Source organism: Microcaecilia unicolor, chromosome 1 (assembly GCF_901765095.1).
Source record: "Microcaecilia unicolor chromosome 1, aMicUni1.1, whole genome shotgun sequence".
NCBI lineage: Eukaryota > Metazoa > Chordata > Amphibia > Gymnophiona > Siphonopidae > Microcaecilia > Microcaecilia unicolor.
The window spans coordinates 705,904,043-705,927,940 of record NC_044031.1 but is presented as its reverse complement, the minus strand read 5'-3'; the positions used below and the strand labels follow the sequence as shown (position 1 = coordinate 705,927,940).

Below are 23,898 nucleotides of genomic sequence, written 5' to 3'. Positions count from 1 at the left end.
AGGTAGTCTTCTCCCAGGATGTCACTTTATCCCTCCTAGAATGAGCCTGCAAGCAAATAAGCTGACAACAGTCTCCTTCAGCCATCTAGCAATTGTGGGCACGTAAGCCATATTTATTTATTTATTAGGATTTATTTAGCATAAAAATATTCAAACAATACAAAGTATGGCATAGTATACTACTTACACCAACACAATACATAATAGACCATTTTATTGATAATGAAGGGTAAAGCAAGATGGAACATATAGCTAGGTAAGAGAGTAAAAGAGTTAAAAAGTAAGGTGACTAATTTAAAGAAAAGCTGCACATGAGGTCAGAGAGATGGTTAAATATTATCTCAGATAGGGTAGGAGTGGATAAACCCTGCTGCAGAATGTACAGCCAGTGTCACTCCTTGTGTGTGTAAGTGAGACTAACAAGTTAGTTACTTCTTCAATTAAAGGCCTGGTTGAAGAGCCAAGTCTGATTACCAAAGAGCACAATTTTCGAAACTCATTAATGACTTCCAGATATATAATGAGGAATCTACGCACATTGAGAAGCTTCAAGGAAGAATACTGAGCCTCTTCATCTTCTCTGCGAAATGATGGAAGCTCCACTGATTGGTTGAGATGAAATGCTACCGCTTTCAGAAGAAAGGAACTGTGCGCAGGGAGACCCCTGCCTCCGAAAAGCAAAGAAAGGGTTCCTGGCAAGAGAGAGCCTGAAGCTCTGAAACCCTACATGTCAACAACAGCCACCAAGAACATCGTCTCTAGCATAAGATCTTTCAAGAAGGCCTTCCGGAGTGGCTCAAAGGGCGGCTTCTCAAGAGCATGAAGGACTAAATTAAGGTTCCACTCTGGACACGACGTACAAATAGGAGGCCGCACGCAGCACGCTCCCCACAAGAAATCGAATATCTGGGTGAGCCGCAAGACACATCTTCCATACTTGGCCCCAGGAACAGGCCAAGGATGCAAACTGAACTTTTAGAGAACCCAATGCCAATCCTTTCTGAAGACATGCCTGGAGAAAAGCTAGGATGTGTGCAATCTGAGCAGCAAAGGGAGAAAGTCCGCACTCAGAACACCAGGCCCTGAACGTCCTCCACACCCTCGCATACGCCACGGATGTAGAGCATTTCCAAGTCTGAAGTAAGGTAGCAATGACTGAAAGCAAACCAGGTGTGGGGAAGTGAGGCAATCAAGCTCATGCTGGGAATACCCAGCACACACACACACACACAGAATAAACAAGCATGAGGAGAAAGGCTAAATTCCAACGTGAACACAAGCGCCCAAGCACAGGCTGGCTTCAGCTAAGCAAACAAAGCAATCAACACTAAAGCAATGATTGTAGGGGAAAGGCAGGCTTAAATGGATCAGGCTTCTAACACCTGCTGGCTCAGCCTCTGACAAGCCAATCAGGAGTGAGTCCCAAACATTCCCCTGCCTATCCAGCAGAATCGTAACAGAAGCAAATTCTAGGCTCTCAACATCCAAGCTGTGAGAGCCAGAGACTGGAGGTTGGGATGTAGAAACGACCGCTTGTTCTGCGTGATGAGAATCAGAAAACACTCAAATCTCCACGGTTCTTCATAGGATAATTCCAGAAGAAGAGGGAACCATATCTGCCATGGCCAGTAAAGCGCGATCAAAATCATGGTTCTGAGGTCATGCTTCAATTTCAACACATTTTTTACCACTAACAGTATCGGAGGATTCGCATACAGAAGACCTGTTCCCCAATTGAGGAGGAAGGCATCTGACAATACAGAACTGAGGAACCTTGTTGCTGATCTGAGTGGCCCAAAAGATCTACCGAGGGGGTGCCCATGCACAGAACTTGCGGGCTATGACCACCATTGAGAGACCACTCTGCAGCTTGCCCAAAAACCCTCCTAGCTGAGGTAGGTGTAGAAGGCGCCCAGCAGGAGAGAGAAGAGATTATATCTGTATGCTTCTTGATTTGGTCAGCGACCTCAACTTTCTCTCCAAAAAAGTTATCCCTAGGCAAGGAGCATCCGCTAACCGCTGCTGAACAGTATTCCAAGTCAGAAACATGAAGTCATGAGAGTGTGCGCATTGCTATACTTGGAGCAGAGATCCCGGATGCCACATCAAGTGTGTCTTAAGTGCCCCTGGCAAGAAATTGACACGCCTTCTGCTGCTTAACCAACTGGTGAAAAGGCTCCGCCTGCTCCGGAGGGAGTGCACCAGCCAAGTCTGACAGCTGTCGCACCGAGATTCACAAGTAGATGCTCATGAAGAGCTGGCAGGATTGTATAGGGGAGATGAGCACTGAAGCCTGGAACATCTTCCTCCCAAAAGAATCCAGGGTTCTAGCTTCTCTGTCTGGGGGCACCAAGGCATATTCCATAGTACTCCTGGCTCTTAAGAGCAGACTCCATCACCATGGTTCACTGTGGAGCCAATACTGGGTGTCAATCTTCTTGGGTATGACAGGGACCAACAGAAGGGACTCCCAGTTCCTGAAGAGGACTTCCTTGAGTACCTCATGCAGAGAGAAGCATCATGACCATTGGCTCATCCTCCACTTCCAAAGGAAATGGAACAGCATCAGCCATTTCCTGAACAAAAGATGGAAATGAAAGGCTCTCCAGAGGAAACCGCCTACTTTCAGGTGGAGGGGAGGGTTCAGAGGGAATTCCATAAGACTCATCTGAGAAGTATCTGGGATCCTCCTCTGAATCCCATGAGCGTTCCTCCTCAGTGTCGGACAGTATCTCCCTAAAGGTATCGCAAAGACCAAACCTGCGTCAATGCCGAGGAACCATGCCCTTGATAGCAGCGTCGAGAAGTAGGCTCCCATCTCGACAACGGCGAAGCTTCCTCTGACATCGAGGGGGTACCGGCTTGGGTGGCAGTCGACACCAGGGCCACAAGCTATGCTGGCATTTGAGGCCGCACCGCAGGCTGAGGACCAGGCAGGGCCTCAACGGGATGTCTGACAGGCGCAAGCACCCTAGACAGTGATGCACACTGCTACATGAGGCCATCCAGAAGCTCTGGAAGGAAGGCTTGGATGCGCTCATCAGGGGCTGACACCGGGAAAAGTTGGGGTGCCGGTAGAGGCCCAGGTTGCAGAACCATTGGGGTTGACGTGGGAACAGGATTTTGGCTGCTTGGAGACAGGTGTATTGGCACCTCCTATATGGAGGAAGAGTGATCCTCCTGGCGCCAACACTTCTCAGGTGACGAATCATTTGATGCCCTGGAGCTCCTGACACCATGTGTTGAGTGTGACTGATGATGATGCTTCTTGGCCTTCACCCGAAGCATGTCACCAAGGTTCCTCGGTGAGGACAAGGATGACGTCAACGTTACCTTGGGGGGGGGGGGGGGGGGGGGGGGGGGTCAGGTCCGACAATGGACGCTCCCAATACCGGTGCAATGCTTGAAGTCTATGCAGAAGTCGAAGAACCGGACTTGGTTCAAAAAATCCTCTCTTGTTGAGTGTGTTGGGAAACCTGCAGGGCTATGGTCAGGCCCAAGACACTGCAGACAGCAAGAATGGGTGTCATTCCCGAAATAGTCCGACTGCACCGGGTACAGCGCTTGAATCCACTGGGCATCTTCATGGACGTGGACGGAAAAACTTCATCGGCCAAATTAAACAACTCGATGGTGCCTGAAAAAGGCACGGAGAAAAAGAAAAGGAAAAACCCAACCAAAGTCAGGGCCTAAAAACGGCCCGATGTCGACGGTAAATAAAGAAAACTTAAACCCGGGCAAAATAAAACTAAGGAAAAATAAAGGACGAGTTTTGTAAAGCCCAAGAAAAAGAGCCACAAAAGAAGCAGAAAAAATTACCAAAAGGCACTAACAAATCTCAAAAAGACCAGGCGAGTGAGGAGAGGACAAAAAAAATGTAAGTTCTCTTCATGCAAAAAAAAAAAAAGAGAACTAAGGAGACCATGTTCGGGTGGGAAGGCACTCGTGCCTGTGCGGCTTGCGCCCCACAAAGATCTTTCTTTTTTACTACAGAAAAAGCTGGCCTGGGTGACGCAGATTGGTGTCACCCACTTGTGAGAATATAGAAGCCTGCTTGTCCTGGGAGAAATCACCTTCTCTAATAGTTTCGCTAAAAAAGGTAAAGATGACAGGTTAATAATTCCCAATCACAGTAACATCTAAAGATGGAGTGGAGGAGTGGCCTAGTGGTTAGAATGGTGGACTTTGGTCCTGGGGAACTGAGGAACTGAGTTTGATTCCTGGCCCAGGCAGCTCCTTGTGACTTTGGGCAAGTCACTTAACCCTCCATTGCCTGCCGCACTGAGCCTGCCATGAGTGGGAAAAAGTGCGGGGCACAAATTAAAAAAATAAAAAAATAAATAAATAAAAAGATGGATGTTTAATAGGTTTCACACTAGTTAGCTTCAATGCATGTGGCAAAACGTCCTGTCAATGGACTTATTATACTGACAAAAACAGTCACTATCATTCAAAGCTTTCAGAATAGAAGGATGTACTACATCCAGTTACAAAGATTTTTTGTTAACTCCTTGCAAACATCTTTCTAACAGAATCGCTAGTCATTAATCAGAAATAAGATCAAAGCTCATCACTTCGCAATGGACAACTAATTTCAGTTGGCAAGGTTCTCTTATCAAACTGCTACTGTATGCTGCCCTCCACAAGCCTGTGCTGCTTTCAGTTTCAGCTTTTTTTTCTGAGAAAGCCCTCATCAAACAGGGCTAAGAAACTCCTCCCCCTTTTCTTTTGCCATGAAAGCCCAAGGGGTGGGAAGAGGGATGTGTTACCAAAAAAATTAAAAGAAATATGACTCACCCCATTAGGCAGGGCCCCATAGGGGAGAAAAGTTTGGAAAACATTGATGATGGACATTTCAGGTTTAGTAATATGTACTAGACTTTGCTGTTATACGATTTATATTGACTGAGATGGAATTGTATACCATGTGACCTCATCAATAAAAAATTGTTGAAACATTAGGCAGGGCCCCTTGAAGACACTGCAAGCCTGACCACCCACAGCAAAAACACTTGGGTTAAGTTTCTGAGGCGCCGCACTCGAAGATCAACCAAAGGAAGGTCTGTAGACAGATTCCCTGGAGCACTGGCCAGTTTTACCTCAAGGCCACAGGCATTACCCTAGGGAGTCATGCCTATCTTCAAGTCCTGTTTCAAGAGTCCCTCTTCACAAAAGTGGTGATAGGGAAGAAGCTGGAAACTACAGGCCGGTAAGCCTTACTTCAGTTATTGGAAAATTAATGGAAGCGATGCTGAAGGAAAGAATAGTGAATTTCCTGGAAGCCAATAAGTTGCAAGATCCGCGACAACATGGTTTTACCAAAGGGAAATCGTGCCAAACGAATCTCATTGAGTTCTTTGATTGGGTGACAGGAGAACTGAATCAGGGACGAGCTATGGATGTAATCTACTTAGATTTCAGCAAAGCTTTTGACACAGTTCCCCACAGGAGGCTCTTAAATAAACTGGATGGGCTGAAGATAGGACCCGAAGTGGTGAACTGGATTAGGAACTGGTTGACGGACAGACGCCAGAGGGTGGTGGTGAATGGAATTCCCTCGGAGGAGGGAAAGGTGAATAGTGGAGTGCCTCAGGAATCAGTGCTGAGGCCGATACTGTTCAATATATTTGTGAGTGACATTGCCAAAGAGTTAGAAGGTAAAGTTTGCCTATTTGCGGATGATACTAAGATCTGTAACAGAGTGGACACCCGGGAGGGAGTGGAAAACATGAAAAAGGATCTGAGGAAGCTAGAAGAATGGTCTACGGTTTGGCAATTAAAATTCAATGCGAAGAAATGCAAAGTGATGCACTTAGGGAATAGAAATCCACGGGACACGTATGTGTTAGGCGGGGAGAGTCTGATAGGTACAGACGGAGAGAGGTATCTTGGGGTGATAGTATCTGAGGATTTGAAGGCGACGAAACAGTGTGACAAGGCGGTGGCCATAGCTAGAAGGTTGTTAGGTTGTATAGAGAGAGGTGTGACCAGCAGAAGAAAGGGGTGTTGATACCCCTGTATAAGTCGTTGGTGAGGCCCCACCTGGAGTATTGTGTTCAGTTTTGGAGGCTGTATATTGTTAAGGATGTAAAAAGAATTGAAGCGGTGCAAAGAAAAGCTACGAGAATGGTATGGGATTTGCGTTACAAGACGTATGAGGAGAGACTTTCTGAACTAAACATGTATACTCTGGAGGAAAGGAGAAGGTAAAATTATGTATCACACCTGATAATTTCTTTCCATTAATCATAGCTGATCAATCCATAGACTGGTGGTTGTGTCCATCTACCAGCAGGTGGAGATAGAGAGCAATCCTTTTGCCTCCCTATATGTGGTCATGTGCTGCCGGAAACTCCTCAGTATGTCGATATCCAAGCTCCATCCGCAGGACTCAGCACTTAGAGAATTACACCCACAAAGGGACACTCTGCCCAGCTCACCACCGCCGAAACGGGGAGGGGAATTAACCCAGCTCATCCCCACACAAGTGGGGGAGGGAATCCGTCCAGCTCATCCCCACGGAGCGGGGGAGGGACACCACACCCGCCGATGCAGGGGGATCTGGCTTATCCTGCAACCGCAAACCGCGGGAGGAGCTGACTGACCCTAACACCGCCGAAGCGGGAGGGGTACAAAGCTGCCCTACTGCCGCACGAAGCGGGAGGGAGCGCCGGCAGAATTTAAGTCTCAATCCAGCCCCGTAAAACGGAGGGGAGAGGAATGCAGCAGCTCACTGTAACACAAATTCGTCTCACTCTTGAAGAATCCATTGAAAAACTTGAACACGAAGTCCTCCTGAACAGGAAACTGAAGACTAAACTTGAACCTGAAATGCAACCAGAATATAAACAATACAGATATCTGGGAGGGGCTATGGATTGATCAGCTATGATTAATGGAAAGAAAATTATCAGGTATGATACATAATTATACCTTCCATATCATCATGCTGATCAATCCATAGACTGGTGGGATGTACCGAAGCAGTACTCACCCAGGGAGGGACATAGAAATCCCTGACCGCAACACTGAAGCTCCAAACCGGGCCTCCGCCCGAGCAGCCACAGTCAAGCGGTAATGCCTGGAGAAGGTATGGGCCGATGCCCAAGTTGCCGCCTTGCAAATCTCTTCCAAGGAGACGGACCCGGCCTCTGCCATCGAGGCCGCCTGAGCTCTAGTGGAGTGAGCCTTCAGCTGGATAGGCGGCACCTTCCCCGCGGCCACATAAGCCGCTGCAATGGCTTCCTTGACCCATCTTGCCACTGTAGGCTTAGCAGCCTGCAGACCCTTACGAGGACCTGCAAACAGGACAAACAGATGATCCGACTTCCGGAAATCATTGGTCACTTCCAAGTATCTGATGATGACTCGTCTCACATCTAGATATTTGAGAGCAGAGTATTCCTCTGGGTAGTCCTCCCTACGAAAGAAAGGGAGACAGAGCTGCTGATTCACATGGAAGCGAGAAACAATCTTGGGCAGGAAGGAAGGCACTGTGCGAATAGACAGTCCTGCCTCAGTGAACTGCAGAAAGGGCTCTCGACATGAGAGTGCCTGGAGCTCGGAAACTCTTCTGGCTGAAGTGATAGCCACCAAAAAGACTGCTTTCAACGTCAGGTCTTTCAGAGATGCCCTTGACAAGGGTTCAAAAGGCGGCTTCTGCAAGGCTCTTAGCACCAGGTTGAGATTCCACGCAGGCACCACTAAGTGCAGAGGAGGACGCAGGTGATTAACTCCCTTGAGAAAGCGCACCACATCTGGCTGCGAAGCCAGGGAAGCACCCTTCAGGCGGCCCCTGAAGCAAGCCAGAGCCGTTACCTGGACTTTAAGGGAACTGAGCGACAGGCCTTTCTCCAGACCTTCTTGCAGGAACGCCAACACTGAAGAAATTGGAGCAGTGAAGGGAGAAAGTGAGCCTGCTTCACACCACGCTGCAAAGGTACGCCAAACCCTGGCGTAAGCAGTAGAAGTAGAGCGCTTCCTCGCTCTCAGCATAGTGGCGATGACCTTGTCTGAGAAGCCCTTCTTTCTCAGACGCTGCCGCTCAATAGCCAGGCCGTAAGACCAAAGGGGGAGGGTTCCTCCATCACCACGGGACCCTGATGCAACAGGCCCTGCTCCACTGGCAGCCGCAGAGGATCGTCCACTGAGAGCCTGATCAAGTCCGCATACCAGGGACGTCTGGGCCAGTCCAGACCCACCAGGATTATCCGGCCCGGATGCTTTGCCACCCGGTCTAGCACCCTTCCCAACATGGGCCAGGGTGGGAACACATAGAGAAGCTCCTGTGTCGGCCACTGTTGGAGAAGAGCATCTACTCCCAGGGATCGAGGGTCCCGTCCTCTGCTGAAAAAACGCGGCACTTGGCCGATGACGCCATCAGATCTAGGCTCGGTTGGCCCCAGCGCTTCGTGATGTCCAAGAACGCCTGAGCAGATAGCTGCCACTCTCCGGGATCCAAGGTATGGCGACTGAGAAAGTCCGCCTTGACATTCATGACTCCGGCAATGTGGGCCGCTGACAGCTGTTCCAGGTTCGCTTCCGCCCACTGGCATAGATTAATGGCCTCCTTGGCTAGAGGGGCGCTCTTGGTACCTCCCTGGCGGTTGACATAGGCCACAGCCGTGGCATTGTCCGACAGGACCCTTACTGGCTTCAACGCCAGTACCGGGATGAACTCCAAAAGCGCCAACCGAATGGCTCTGAGTTCCAGGAGGTTGATAGACCACTTTGCCTCTGCAGGAGACCAGAGCCCCTGCGCTGTCCTTCCCAAGCAGTGGGCTCCCCAGCCCGACAAAGAGGCGTCCGTCGTGACGACAAATCCACTCCGGGGTCACCAGAGGCATTCCTGCAGACAACTTGTCTGTCTGCAGCCACCAGCTCAGCGCCTTGCGCACTGCTGGGTCCAAGGGAAGGCGCACAGCATAATCCTCCGACACCGGAGTCCAGCGCTGCAGCAGAGAGTGTTGTAGTGGTCTCATATGAGCCCTGGCCCAGGGCACTACTTCCATCGTGGCCGTCATAGAGCCCAACAGCTGCACATAGTCCCAAGCCCGAAGAGGAGAGGCTACTAGGAACTGGTCCACCTGAGCCTGAAGTTTGACAATCCGATTGTCCGGCAGGAACACTCTGCCCACTTGGGTGTCGAATCGAACTCCCAGATACTCCAGGGACTGAGTCGGGCGCAGCTGGCTCTTCTCCCAGTTGATGATCCACCCCAGGGAGCTCAAAAGAGCAATCACCCGGTCCACAGCTTTGCCGCACTCTGCATAAGAGGAGGCTCGGATCAACCAGTCGTCCAGATAAGGATGGACTTGTACTCCTTCCTTTCGCAGGAAGGCCGCGATGACCACCATTACTTTGGAGAAGGTACGCGGAGCAGTAGCCAACCCGAAAGGGAGGGCTCTGAACTGGAAGTGTTGGCCCAGGACTGCCAAACGCAGAAAGCGTTGATGAGGAGGCCAGATGGGAATATGCAGGTACGCTTCCTTGATGTCCAAGGAAGCCAAGAACTCCCCTGCCTTCACTGCCGCTATAACAGAGCGGAGAGTCTCCATGCGAAAGTGCCGCACTTTCAAGGCCCGATTGACCCTTTGAGGTCGAGGATAGGCCGGACAGAACCTCCTTTCTTTGGTACCACAAAGTAAATGGAGTAACGTCCCTTGCCAATCTGATTTTCTGGCACCGGAACGACCGCACCCAGGCGTATCAGTTGTCCAAGGTCTGCTGCACTGCCACAGCTTTGACCGGAGACTTGCAGGGAGAGAGTACAAACCCGTCTCTTAAGGGTCGGCAGAACTCTAGCTTGTAGCCGTCTCTGATGACTTCCAGAACCCAAGCGTCTGAAGTTACCCTGGTCCACTCGCCCAAAACGAGGACAGGCGTCCTCCAATCTGCACTGGGCCTTGGACCAGGGCCCCGTCATTGGGTACGAGACCCTGGGGGAGGACCGGAGGGCGCACCTCCGGACGGCGGTCTCTGCGAAAGGAATGCTGCTTGGGGGGAGAAGTTCCTTTTGAAGGAAGAGGGGGCAGAGGAGCCCGACTTGCCCGGGCGGTACCGACGGGCTTCCTGAAACCGTCCTCTGGAGTTACCAGGGCGAGCACCACTGGCCCGAGCCCTGACCTCTGGTAACCTCTTGCCCTTAGACGTGCCGAGATCGGTCACAATTTTGTCCAGCTCAACCCCAAAGAGCAGCTTGCCTTTAAAAGGCAATCTAGCCAGACGGGACTTAGAGGCGTGGTCAGCAGACCAATGCTTCAGCCAAAGCCACTGCCGGCGCAGAGACTGTCCTGAGCCATACCTTTAGCCGAGGCTCTCAAGACATCATACAGTAAGTCTGCCAAATAAGCCAGGCCCGATTCCAGGGCCGGCCAGTCAGCCCTCAAGGAAGGATCCGAGGGGGAAAGCCCGCTGCACAATCGTCAGGCACGCCCTGGCCACATAGGAGCCACAAACTGAGGCCTGCAAACTTAAAGCAGCCGCCTCGAAGGACGACCTTAAGGGCCGCCTCCATCTTCTGTCTTGGGCGTCCTTTAGGGCCATGCCACCTTCCACCGGCAAACGCCGTTTTCCTTAGTCACCGCAGTGATTAAAGAATCCACGGTAGGCCAAATAAAGGCCTCCCGTTCACTTCAGGCAGAGGATAGAGGCGGGACATAGCCCTAGCCACTTTGAGGCTCGCTTCCCGGGACATCGCATTGATCCAAAATTAAGGTGTTGCATGGCATCATGCACGTGGAAGGTTCTAGGCGGGCGCTTCGTCCCCAGCATAATGGCGGAGCCAACAGGGGCTGAGGGAGAGACGTCCTCTGGAGAGGAAATCTTCAAAATGCTCATGCCTGCACTACAGGTTGGGCAAATCCTCTGAGCGAAAGATCCGCGCTGCAGAGGGGTCATCCGCTCCATCCGAGCGGGAATGCGTCTCCTCCAAGGAATCCCCAAAGGACCGTTGGGAGAACTCAGATACGCTGCCCTCATCTACATCAGAGGAAACAGCGTCCTCTAAGGCCTGGGAATCCACCCGAGGGCGTTTACTTCCGGGGGCCTCAACCCCGTTATCGGACAAGGGAGAAGGGGCAGAGTTTTGCATAAGGAAGGCCTGATGCAGCAGCAAAATAAACTCGGGGGAGAAACACCCCAGACTGTGTATTTCAGCAGCCTGGGCCACAGCCCTAGACACACCCTCAACCGGCGCTCGCAAGAGCGGGGGGAGAAACATGCTGTGCATCCAAGATGGCGTCCGGCGCGACACTCCGCGAAGGAGCCGCGCGGGAAGAACGGCGCTTAACTTTAGCCGCTTTTCTGCCGTCGCCCAAATGAAGGGCGGCCATGGCATTAACGTCTCCCACCTCAAGGGCGGCCCAAGAAGAAGCTGTCCGAGCAGCGTGGCCGGCCAAGATGGCGGAGGCGAGCAGCGGGGGATGGGCGTTTATGGCGGGAAAAACCGCCGCACTGGAGGAAGAACCGGGACAGCTGACCGGCCTCCAAACTGACACCCACAAGGGGCGAATCAGACTTTAAAACCCCCGCATCCCCGCTAGACGCGCACAGACGCGGTCCGGGGAGCGATTCTTTTGCGCCCTCGCCCTCCGACGCCATCAGCCACGTGGAGATCATCGGGGAACCCCCTGCCCGCTACAAAAAAGGTAAAATTACCTGTTTTCCGCTCCGAGCTGTAACGACCTGGTGTCCCAGTGAGTAGCTGCAATAAACGTTTAAATAACGTCGAAATAAACGCCCTTAAGGACGTCCAAAATTGTTTTTTTTTTTTTTTAAACGGAGCCAGCGGGAGGAGGGAGAAAAGGGAGGGACCTGGCACCACCAGGTTTGCACTTGCTCAAGAAGAGCCCTCACCCCAGGCACTCAACAAAACCTAAAAATTAGGCTTGGAGGCCTAGGAAGAGCTGGCTGCTGTGTGTTGACCACCACCTGCTGAGATAGAGAACATACTGAGGATGTTTCCAGCAGCACATGACCACATATAGGGAGGCAAAAGGATTGCTCTCTATCTCCACCTGCTGGTAGATGGACACAACCCCCAGTCTATGGATTGATCAGCATGATGATATGGAAGCAGGGGTGATATGATACAGACATTCAAATATTTGAAAGGTATTAATCCGCAAACGAACCTTTTCCGGAGATGGGAAGGGGTAGAACGAGAGGACATGAATGAGATTGAAGGGGGAGCAGACTCAAGAAAAATGTTAGGAAGTATTTTTTCACGGAGAGATTAGTGGATGCTTGGAATGCTCTCCTGCGGGAGGTGGTGGAAATGAAAACGCTAACGAATTCAAACATGCGTGGGATAAGCATAAAGGAATCCTGTGCAGAAGGAATGGATCCTCAGGAGCTTAGTCAAGATCGGGAGGCGGGACTGATGGTTGGGAGGCGGGGATAGTGCTGGGCAGACTTATACGGTCTGTGCCAGAGCCGGTGGTGGGAAGCGGGACTGGTGGTTGGGAGGCAGGGCTAGTGCTGGGCAGACTTATATGGTCTGTGCCAGAGCCGGTGGTGGGAGGCAGGGATAGTGCTGAGCAGACTTATACGGTCTGTGCCAGAGCCGGTGATGGGAGGCGGGGCTGGTGGTTGGGAGGCAGGGATAGTGCTGGGCAGACTTATACGGTCTGTGCCAGAGCCGGTGGTTGGGAGGCGGGGATAGTGCTGGGCAGACTTATACGGTCTGTGCCCTGAGAACACAGGTACAAATCAAAGTACGGTATACACAAAATTAGCACATATAAGTTATCTTGTTGGGCAGACTGGATGGACCGTGCAGGTCTTTTCTGCCGTCATCTACTATGTTACTATGTAACAGTCCAACCTACACCATCTGCTGAGGGAAAATACTGCGATGTTCCGGCTGCATCATCTGATGTCACTGGAAAATTGAGATTCTCTTACTCTATCTGCTGGTAGGGTAACATAACACCCTGGTCTGGACTGATCTAGCTGGATAAGAGGTAAAAAAAAAAAAAAAAAGAATGTGTACACTTTTAAATATCACCAATTAAATGGCATCTGTTGCTTTTATATTTAAAGATATCGATTTTATGACAGGTTACAACAAAAATTGAGGAGGTAATATCGAGTCTGTGGCGGACACCAGTTTTTAACCCACTGATCACTGAGGACTGACTTCAGCCTGGATATTCAATGCTAGGCCATGTCCAGGCACTGGCACTGAATACTGGGGTTACAGTGGCTACCCAGAAGTAAACCATGTACCGGTTGATATTCAGACCAGTGTGTAATTAGCTTGGCAGATAAAGTTAGCACAGCCTTTTTGTCTTACTTAACCGTTAGCGGACTAAGTAAGTACTGGCTCTGCCCAAGCTCCACCCACAGACTGCCCTGGCACTAAACCGACAGTGCCACAGCAGTCAGAGCCAATTTTCAGCAGCACTACCCTGATTAAATGCCGCTGAATGTCAGTCATGATGTGAGCACCATTTAACTGGTCATCAACCTCTTTGAATATGGGGCCATGAGAGGCTATTAGGGCTGGGGGAAGGGAAGAGTATGAGTGAAAATAAAATAAAATGTTTTTGTTTTGTTTTTATGCAGATCAAATCACCTACACAGCAGCAAGAGATCGAGATCATACCCCAGATATCCTGGCATAGGAGTAAGGTTTATTACTTCATGGTGACCAAACCCACCCTTTGGAGACACTGCCACCAGCAAAGATACTACAAGAAAACTTACTAGTTGATTCATAAGGGGTGTGTGCACTTTCAATGTGGCACTGCAGCTGAAAAGGGGTAGGAAACTGACGATAGCAGTGCTGGCAGGTGGTGTGATTTTCCCAACTTTCACTGCTTTGCTTTTCAAGCTCCAATGATGTTTCATATGATTCATAAACCTGTAGAAGATGAAATGCAACAGGCATAAAATGTTAGAAGATATAATAGCATGCATCTCAACTGTATTTTAAAGGTACAGAAATCTAAATATCAATCAAAGTGACCTAGCTTTATAAATATGGAATTACCATAGATACCAACTAAAATACACTCTATGTATTAAAGATGTGAAACAGAACCAATATAAGTATTTCCATGTAATCCTAGGACTAAGTTTATTAAACACCTTTGCCTGTCGTCACAAAACAGAAGAAACTATATATTGAAAATGAATGTTCAACAAGGTCCATGACCTAACACTGGCCTGCTAAGTCATCACATTGATACATCCCTATTAGCCTTGTTAGAACAAAAGGATTACAATTAAATGTAATCTATTTTTAAATATTAATGTATCTAAATACAACTTCCTGAGGGAAGTTAGAGCAGTTCCAGCTTTGCCAGCAATAACCAAGTTTTAAAAGAAAACTCTAAGCGCCTTGACAACATACATTAGTTTCAGGCTGTTTAAAAGATAAATTGCTAGTATTTGCTTTTTACTTTCTAAGTATACATAATAGTGATTTTAATACCTGCATTTACAAAAACCTTTGTTTTACTTAATGGTATAAGCTACTCTGTTAGTACATTTTAACTTGCATACTGTGCCCTATGCAGGCAACGTCCATTTTTCAGTTTTATATTTTGCTTCTTCAGCTTTTCTTAAAGATTCTAAAAAAAAAAAGAACTATGACCTTTGCTGCCAGACATAAACCGTGATACAAACTGGATTACTAAAACATCTTACTAAAGCTTTTGCTACCTTTGAAAGTAAAGTTATTCAATCAACGGTTCTTAAACCGAGTAAACCACCAGCTATTATTCATTGTAGGTCCCTATTGGAAATTACACCAAAATCTACATGTAATATCAACCTGGATGGCAAACTGTAATAAAGGTTGACCACAATCACTTGCAGCAGTCTACTATAATACTTTATACAACACAGTATACCTTTTCTGTTAAGATAAGTCTTTTAATGTGTAAGATAGTATCAGTAGTCCTATAAATAACTTCACAAACATACTGTTTGTTTGTTTTTTAATTACTATGCAAATAGTTAACTAGGAGGCTCTCAATACTATTACATAAGATAAATATATACTGAAAAGAAACTTGTAAATAAAATACATTTCTTAAATCTGTAACTTCCAGAAATCAGCATTCAGATACCTCACATTATTTTTGAGAACTTTCAGACAACTGAAGCATTTGAAAGTGGTGTGTGTCTTCTGCTCCTGCTGTACCAATTGCATGTCACCCTCATGTGTTCCATAATAGAAGTCACTAACCAACATGATTAATTTTCCTCTCTCAGATTCAGTCTTTGTTGGTGTACTTAAAGTTTCTGTTTTTGAGGTTCCCATGAAGACACTATTTACCATGTCAGGGCAACAGTACTGAAAAAGAACAAGTATAAAAATAAAAGAAATTCTTGTGAATTGGAAACATTTCAAAGTAAGTTGTTTTAAGTTAAGAACCTTCTGCGCCACAAAAGTAAAGAAGTTATTTTTTAACAAATTAAAGCATGCTTTGGTTATTCAGTGATACATAATACTACTCAATAAAATAATTAAAATATAAGAATGATTCACCTTCATATGGTTTTTCAGCGGATCCATAAGATTGAAGTGAATATTACACTTTGGACAAGCTCTTGGAAAAGGTGCACCATTTTTCAGATGACTTGATGCAGAGTTTGTACCTATGCACACAAATATCAAAAAAATGCTTAGCATGCGTGTGTAGACTCGAAAGGCTAACCTTTAAAGAAAATGTGTCTTTTCATGGAAGGTAACAGACCTATCAACGGTAGATAACAGACAGTAGCAAAAAAGAGCAATTTATCTTACCTGCTGATTTTATTTCCTTTAGCCTTACCAGAACAGTTTTGACAAATGAGTTATCTTCTGCTAGCAGGTAGACAGAGAAAAGGAGAAATAAGATATTACCTGCTAATTTGCTTTCCTTTAGTCCCTCCGGACTGGTCCACAATGCAACTGATGGGTTGTGCACGTCTTCCAGCAGGTGAAGACTGAAATCTCTGACTCTAGAGAGAGCCAATAAGAGCCCTGGCTAACTGTAACTAGACTCAGTATTATCCTAACAAAGCAGAAGAAGAAGAAGAAAGAAAGCCTATTCTGTGCCATAGGGAAACTTGAGAAGTCACCCCGGACATACTAACATTAAATATATATCCCTAGCATAGTGTGCCTGACCCAACAAGATGTACTTTTTTTTTTTTTTAATAAAACAGCAAACTCGCAAAGCAGCTCCATGGAAAAAGGACGAAGTTACCACAGACGAAATGTCATCTCTTCCAGAATCTAAAGGGAGGGATCTGGGACAGTCCAGAGGGACTAATGGAAAGCAAATTAGCAGGTAAGATCTAATTTCTCCTTCCTTAGCATACCTCCGGAACGGCAAGAATGCAACTGATGAGCAGTAAAAAAAGCAGAATCTTACGGGAGGGACCCTAGCGATCCTGCCGTGAGAACGCTTGCGCCAAAAACAGTATCCTGACGACACTGAACATCCGAATGGTAATGCTTCAAAAAAGAATGCAAAGAAATCCACGTAGCCGCCTTAGATTTCCAAAGGAGGCACCAAGAAACGCTCCACCCATGATGTAGCTTGACCTCTGGTAGAATGAGCCTTCACACCTTCTGGGATAGGCCCTCTGGAAAGAAGGTAAGCGGAAGCAATCATCTCTTTGAGCCACCTTGAAATATAGGCATAGCTGCTGCTAAACCTTTGCAGAAACCTCCAAACAACAGGAATAGACAATCCATATGCCTAAAGTTCTCAGTCACCTTCACATAGTGCTTCAAAACTCGCCTGACATCCTAACACCGTAAGCGGCGTTGATCCTCGAAACCAGAGGAAGAACCTAAAACAGGCAAAACCACAGACTTTAAGACATGAAACCATGACAAAACCTTAGACAGAAAAGAAGGAACCGGACTCAAAACGGCACTCTCCTTAGAGAATTTCAAAAATGGAGATCTACAAGAACGAGCCTGTAGCTCTGACACCCTGAACTGAGGCAATGCTTATTAAAAACACTGCTTTAAGTGTAAAATCCTTCAAACAGCAAGAAGCCAAAGGCTCAAAGGGTGCCCTAGTAAGAACCGACAGAACCAAATTCAAATCCCAAACAGGAAAGATAGCCCGATAGCTACCGACAGGATAGCTGCCTCTCCCAAACCCTTTACACACTCTTCCCCTGAAGAGGTGAAGGCTGGCTAACAACCTGCAGGTTTACTAAGGCAGGGAGACAAAGGGAGGATAGGGGGGAGGGACCTGGCCTTCCAAGTGTAACATCCTCGAGGCTGAGTGAGACCCCCGCGGATCTCAGCCTCCAGACACTAAAAGACACCGGGGCACAGAAGAGCAAAGCACTAACAACTTAAAATTGAAAGAAAGTGGTACCACTTTTTTTTTTTTTTAAAGAGAAGAGAGTAAAAGAGACTGAAATGGCTCACCACCTTCCACCTGCAGGAGACTGATAATACTGAGTCTAGTTACAGTTAGCCAGGGCTCTTATTGACTCTCTCTAGAGTAAGAGATTTCAGTCTTCACCTGCTGGAAGGCCTGCACAACCTATCGGTTGCATTCTGGGCCGGTCCGGAGGGATGTTAAGGAAACTCATTTTGCTCACCTATACGCAAGACCTGTGGAGGGGCATAATCGAACGGGGCGGCCAAGTTTTCCTGAGGGCATCCTCGCAGGTCGCCCTCGTGAAGGGGTGGGGAAACCCGTATTATCGAAACAAGATGGGTGTCCATCTTTTGTTTTGATAATACGGTCGGAGACGCCCAAATCTCAACATTTAGGTCAACCTTAGAGATGCCGTCCTTAAGAGATGGTCGTCCCCGGTTTTCAGCCATAATGGAAACTGAGGACACCCATTTCAGAAACAACCAAATCCAAGCCATTTGGTCATGGGAGGAGCCAGCATTCATAGTGCACTGGTCCCCCTCACATGCCAGGACACCAACCGAGCACCCTAGGGGGCACTGCAGTGGACTTCACAAATTGTTCCCAGATGCATAGCTCCCTTACCTTTGGTGCTGAGCCCCCCAACCTCCCCCCAAACCTAGTCCCCACAACTGTACAACACTACCATAGCCCCACTTATCTACTTAACACTATCTCTCCTACTATCATTCCTGTCATCCGCCACATCCTTAATCTTTCACTCTCCACTGCAACTGTTCCTACGGCTTTCAAACATGCTTTGTCACTCCACTCCTTAAAAAACCCTCACTTGACCCTACCTGTCCCTCCAACTATCGCCCCCCCCCCATCTCCCTTCTCCCTTTCCTCTCCAAATTACTTGAACTCGTCGTTCACCGCCGTTGTCTTGACTTTCTTTCTTCTCATCCTATTCTTGACCCACTCCAATCTGGTTTCCGCCCACTTCATTCTACTGAAACTGAACTTACCAAAGTCTCTAATGACCTGCTGCTGGCTAAATCCAGTGGTCTCTACTCTATCCTTATCCTTCTTAACCTATCTACTGCTTTCGACACTGTTGACCACACCATACTCCTAGATACGCTATCCTCGATTGGATTCCAGGGTCCTGTTCTTTCCTGGTTCTCCTTCTACCTCTCACGTCACACTTTCAGTGTTCACTCTGGCGGTTCCTCTTCAACTTCCATCCCGCTTACACTTGGTGTGCCTCAGGGTTCTGTCCTTGGACCCCTCCTCTTCTCCATCTATACCTCACCTCTTCCCTTGGTACCCTGATTTCATCCCACGGCTTTCAGTACCATCTTTACGCGGATTATTCTCAGATCTACATCTCCACCCCTGAAATCTCCACCTTAATCCAGAACAAAATTTCATCCTGCTTGTCTGACATTGCTACTTGGATGTCTCTTCGCCATCTGAAGCTAAACATGACTAAAACTGAACTTCTCAATTTCCCCCTAGGCCCACCTCCCCTCTTCCCCCATTCTCTGTCTCTGTTAATGGTTCTCACATCCTCCCTGTCTCCTCGGCTCGTAATCTTGGTGTCATCTTTGATTCCTCTCTCTTCTTCTCTGCACTTATTCAACAAATCGCCAAAACCTGTCGTTTCTTTATCTACAACATTAACAAAATTCGCCCCTTCCTTTCTGAATATGCCGCCAAAACCCTTATCCACACCCTTGTCACCTCTCGCTTGGATTATTGCAATTTACTTCTTACTGGTCTTCCGCTCAGCCATCTCTTTCCTCTCCAATCTGTCCAAAATTCTGCAGCACGGCTTATTTTCTGCCAAAATCGTTATACCCACACTAGCCCACTCCTCAAGTCACTTCACTGGCTCCCTGTCCGCTTCCGTATACAGTTCAAACTTCTCTTACTTACCTTTAAATGCATCCATTCTGCAGCCCCCCACTACCTCTCCACTCTCATCTCTCCCTACATTCCTCCCCGTGATCTCCGCTCGCTGGGCAAGTCTCTAGTCATCCCCCTTCTCCTCCACTGCTAACTCCAGGCTTCGTTCCTTTTCTTGCGCGGCACCTTATGCCTGGAATAAACTTCCTGAGCCTGTACGTCTTGCTTCATTCTCTACCTATTTTCAAATCTATGCTGAAAACCCACCTTTTCACTGCTGCTTTTGGCTCCTAGCCACTACTCATTTGCCTCCCCTTGTTCTCTCTCACCCAGTACTTGCCCTTATTGTCTTGTCTGTCTGTATTACTTTAGATTGTGTCTGTATTACTTTAGATTGTAAGCTCTATTGAGCAGGGACTGTCTCTCTGTGTCAGGTGTTCAGCGCTGCGTGCGTTTGGTAGCACTATACAAATGCTAATAATAATAATAAAGGGTGAAGGGGGGCACCTGCAGCGAAGATACATACCTGTCGCAGGTATTCTCCGAGGACAGCAGGCTGATTGTTCTCACTGATGGGTGACGTCCACGTCAGCCCCAGGAACGGAAATGTTCCTAGCAACAAAAAGTTTCCTAGAGCCTTTGAGCGCGCAGGCATGTGCACCACACATGCGCGGCCATCTTCCGGCCCGTAGCACAAGAGTCCCTTCTTCAGTTAAATATAAAGCGATAACAAATAAAAAGGACAACCCCAAAAGGGGAGGCGGGTGGGTTTGTGAGAACAATCAGCCTACTGTCCTCAGAGAATACCTGCTACAGGTATGTAACTTTGCTTTCTCCGAGAACAAGCAGGCTGCTTGTTCTCACTGATGGGGTATCCCTAGCACCTAGGCTCACTCAAAACAACAAAAAAGGTCAACTGGGCCTCGCAACGGCGAGGATATAACAATGATTGACCTACGAAGCAGAACATCTAACTGAGAGTGCAGCCTGGAACAGAATAAAAATGGGCCTAGGGGGGTGGAGTTGGATCCTATACCCCGAACAGATTCTGCAGCACCGACTGCCCAAACCGACTGTCGCGTCGGCTATCCTGCTGGAGGCAGTAGTGAGATGTGAATGTGAATGTGTGGACAGATGACCACATCGCAGCCTTGCAAATCTCTTCAATAGTGGCTGACTTCAAGTGGGCCACTGACGCTGCCATGGCTCTAACACTATGAGCTGTGACATGACCCTCAAGAGTCAGCCCAGCTTGGGCATAAGTGAAGGAAATGCAATCTGCTAGCCAATTAGAAATGGTGCGTTTCCCAACAGCGACTCCCCTACTGTTGGGATCAAAAAAAACAAACATTTGGGCGGACTGTCTGAAGGGGCTTGTCCTCTCCACATAAAAGAATAATGCTCTCTTGCAGTCCAATGTATGCAACTGATGTTCAGAAGGGTGGGTATGAGGACGGGGAAAAAATGTTGGCAAGACAATTGACTGGTTCAAATAGAACTCCGATACCACCTTCGGCAGAAACTTAGGGTGAGTGCGGAGGACTACTCTGTTGTGATGGAACTTGAAATAAGGAGCATGCACTACCAGGGCTTGAAGCTCACTGACCCTACGAGCTGAAGTAACAGCCACCAAGAAAATGACCCTTCCAGGTCAAGTACTTCAGATGGCAGGAATTCAGTGGCTCAAAAGGAGGTTTCATCAGCTGGGTGAGGACAACGTTGACATCCCATGACACCGGTGGAGGTTTGATAGGACAAAAGCAAACCTCTCATGAATCGAACAACTAAAGGCTGTCCAGAGATAGGCTTACCCTCTACATGATAATGAAAAGCACTAATCGCACTAAGGTGAACTCTTACGGAGTTGGTCTTGAGACCAGACTCTGACAGGTGTAGAAGGTATTCAAGCAGGGTCTATGTAGGACAAGAGCGAGGATCTAGGGCCTTGCTGTCACACCAGATGGCAAACCTCCTCCATTTAAAAGAGTAACACCTCTTCGTGGAATCTTTTCTGGAAGTATGCAAAACTCGGGAGACACCCTCAGAGAGACCCAAGGAGGCGAAGTCTACGCTCTCAACATCCAGGCAATGAGAGCCAGAGACTGGAGGTTGGGATGCAGAAGTGCCCCCTCGTTCTGAATGATGAGGGTTGGAAAACACTGCAATCTCCACAGTTCTTCGGAGGACAACTCCAGAAGAAGAGGGAACCAAATCTGACGTGGCCAAAAAGGAGCAATCAGAATCATGGTTCCGCGGTCTTACTGTAGTTTCCGTAAAGTCTTTCCCACTAGAGGTATGGGAAGATATGCATATAGAAGGCCCCTCCCGCAATGAAGGAGAAAGGCATCTGACGCTAGTCTGTCGTGGGCCCGAAGCCTGGAACAGAACCGAGAGACCTTGTGATTGATCTGAGTGGCGAATAGATCCACCAAGGGGGTGCCCCACGCTTGGAAGATCTTGTGCACTATGAGCGAGTTGAGCAACCACTCATGAGGTTGCATGATCCTGCTCAACCTGTCGGCCAGACTGTTGTTTACGCCTGCCAGATACGTGGCCTGGAGAAATATGCCGTGACGGCGAGCCCAAAGCCACATCTGGACGGCTTCCCAACACAGGGGGCGAGATCCGGTGCCCCCCTGCTTGTTGATGTAGTACATGGTAACCTGATTGTCTGTCTGAATTTGAATAATTTGATTGGACAGCCGATCTCTGAAAGCCTGTAGAGCGTTCCAGACCACTCGCAACTCAAGGAGATTGATCTGAAGACCTGATTCCTCGAGGGACCAAGCTCCTTGAGTGTGAAGCCCATCTACATTAGCTCCCCACCCCAGAAGGGATGCATCCATTGTCAGCACTTTTTGAGGCTGAGGAATTTGAAACAGACGTCCAAGGTCAAATTGGATCGACTTGTCCACCACTGAAGGGAACTGTGAAATTCGGTGGACAGCTGGATCACATCCTCTAGATTCCCTGCAGCTTGATACCACTGGGAAGCTAGGGTCCATTGAGCAGATCTCATGTGAAGACGGGCCATGGGTGTCACATGAACTGTGGAGGCCATATGGCCCAGATGTCTCAACATCTGCCAAGCTGTGATCCGCTGAGACGCTCTGGCCATAGAAACTAGAGACAGAAGATAGGCGCGAGCCGTCTGTGAATCCAGCAGAGCTCCAATAAATTCCAGTCTTTGAACAGGAAGAAGATGGGACTTGGGGTAATTTATAACAAACCCGAGTAGCTCCAGCAATTGAATAGTCATCTGCATGAACTGTAGAGCTGCTGTCTCCGAGGTGTTATTCACCAGCCAATCGTCGAGATAAGGAAACACATGCACTCCCAGTCTACAAAGCGATGCTACAACTCCTGCCAGGCATTTGGTAAATACCCTGGGCGCAGATGCCAGACCAAAGGGCAGCACACAATACTGGAAAGTGCTGCGCTTCCAGACGGAATCGAAGATACCTCCTGTGAGCTGGAAGTATCGGGATGTGTGTATAAGCATCCTTTAAGTCCAGAGAGCATAGCCAATCATTCTCCTGAATCATGGGAAGAAGGGTGCCCAGGGAAACCATCCTCAACTCTTCTCAGACCAGGTATTTGTTCAGGGCCCTTAGGTCTAGGATGGGACGCATCCCCCCTGTTTTCTTTTGCACAAGGAACTACCTGGAATAGAATCCCAGCCCTTCTTGCCCTGGTGGAACGGGCTCGACCGCATTGGCGCTGAGAACGGCGGAGAGTTCCTCTGCAAGTATCTGCCTGTGCTGGAAGCTGAAGGACTGAGCTCCCGGTGGGCAATTTGGAGGTTTGGAGATCAAATTGAGGGAGTATCCTAACTGGACTATTTGAAGAATCCACCAATCGGAGGTTACAAGAGGCCACCTTTGGTGAAAAAATTTTAACCTCCCTCCGACTGGTAGATCCTCCGGCACGGACACTTTGATAGCTGGAACAAGTCAAAAAGCCCGTCCCTTGCTTTTGCTGGGGAGCTGCAGGGGCCTGTCTGGGCGCACGCTGTTGACGAGAACGAGCGCGCTGGGGCTGAGCCTGAGAAGGCTGTCGTGAAGGAGGATTGTACTTACGCCTATTGTAGGCATAGGGAGCATTCCTTCTTCCCCGGAAAACACGTCTACCTGATGAGGTAGAAGCTGAAGGCGCCCAGCGGGAGAGACTGTCCATAGCTGTTTCCCGCTGGTGGAGCTGTTCGACCACCTGCTCGACTTTCTCGCCAAAAATATTATCCCCCCCCCCCCCCTCCGGCAAGGGACATCCGCAATCTGCTGCTGGACTCGATTATCCAGGTCAGAGGCATGCAGCCATGACAGTCTGCGCATCATTATACCCTGAGCAGCGGCTCTGGATGCAACATCAAAAGAGTCGTAAGCACCCCTGGACAGGAATTTACGACACGCCTTCAGCTGCCTGACCACCTCCTGAAAAGACCTGGCGTGCTCCACAGGGAGGCTTGTCCACCAAGTCCGCCAGTTGCTTTACATTGTTCCGCATGTGGATGCTCGTGTAGAGCTGGTATGACTGAATCTTGGACACGAGCATAGAGGACTGATAGGCCTTTCTCCCAAACGAGTCAAGAGTTCTAGATTCCTGCCCCGGGGGCGCCGAGGAGAAATCTCTAGTACTCCTGGCCCTCTTGAGAGCGGAATCA

General features: G+C 48.5%; 1 protein-coding gene across 1 annotated transcript in view; it reads right to left on the bottom strand.

Moving 5' to 3' along the window:
* ZNF280D (zinc finger protein 280D) overlaps positions 1-23,898 on the bottom strand; it is a 434,133-nt gene that overhangs the window by 256,882 nt on the left and 153,353 nt on the right. Inside the window, 4 exon segments of the mRNA XM_030189034.1 lie at positions 13,711-13,842; positions 13,845-13,867; positions 15,081-15,307; positions 15,503-15,612. Of these exon segments, the coding sequence (XP_030044894.1) occupies positions 13,711-13,842; positions 13,845-13,867; positions 15,081-15,307; positions 15,503-15,612 (492 nt within the window).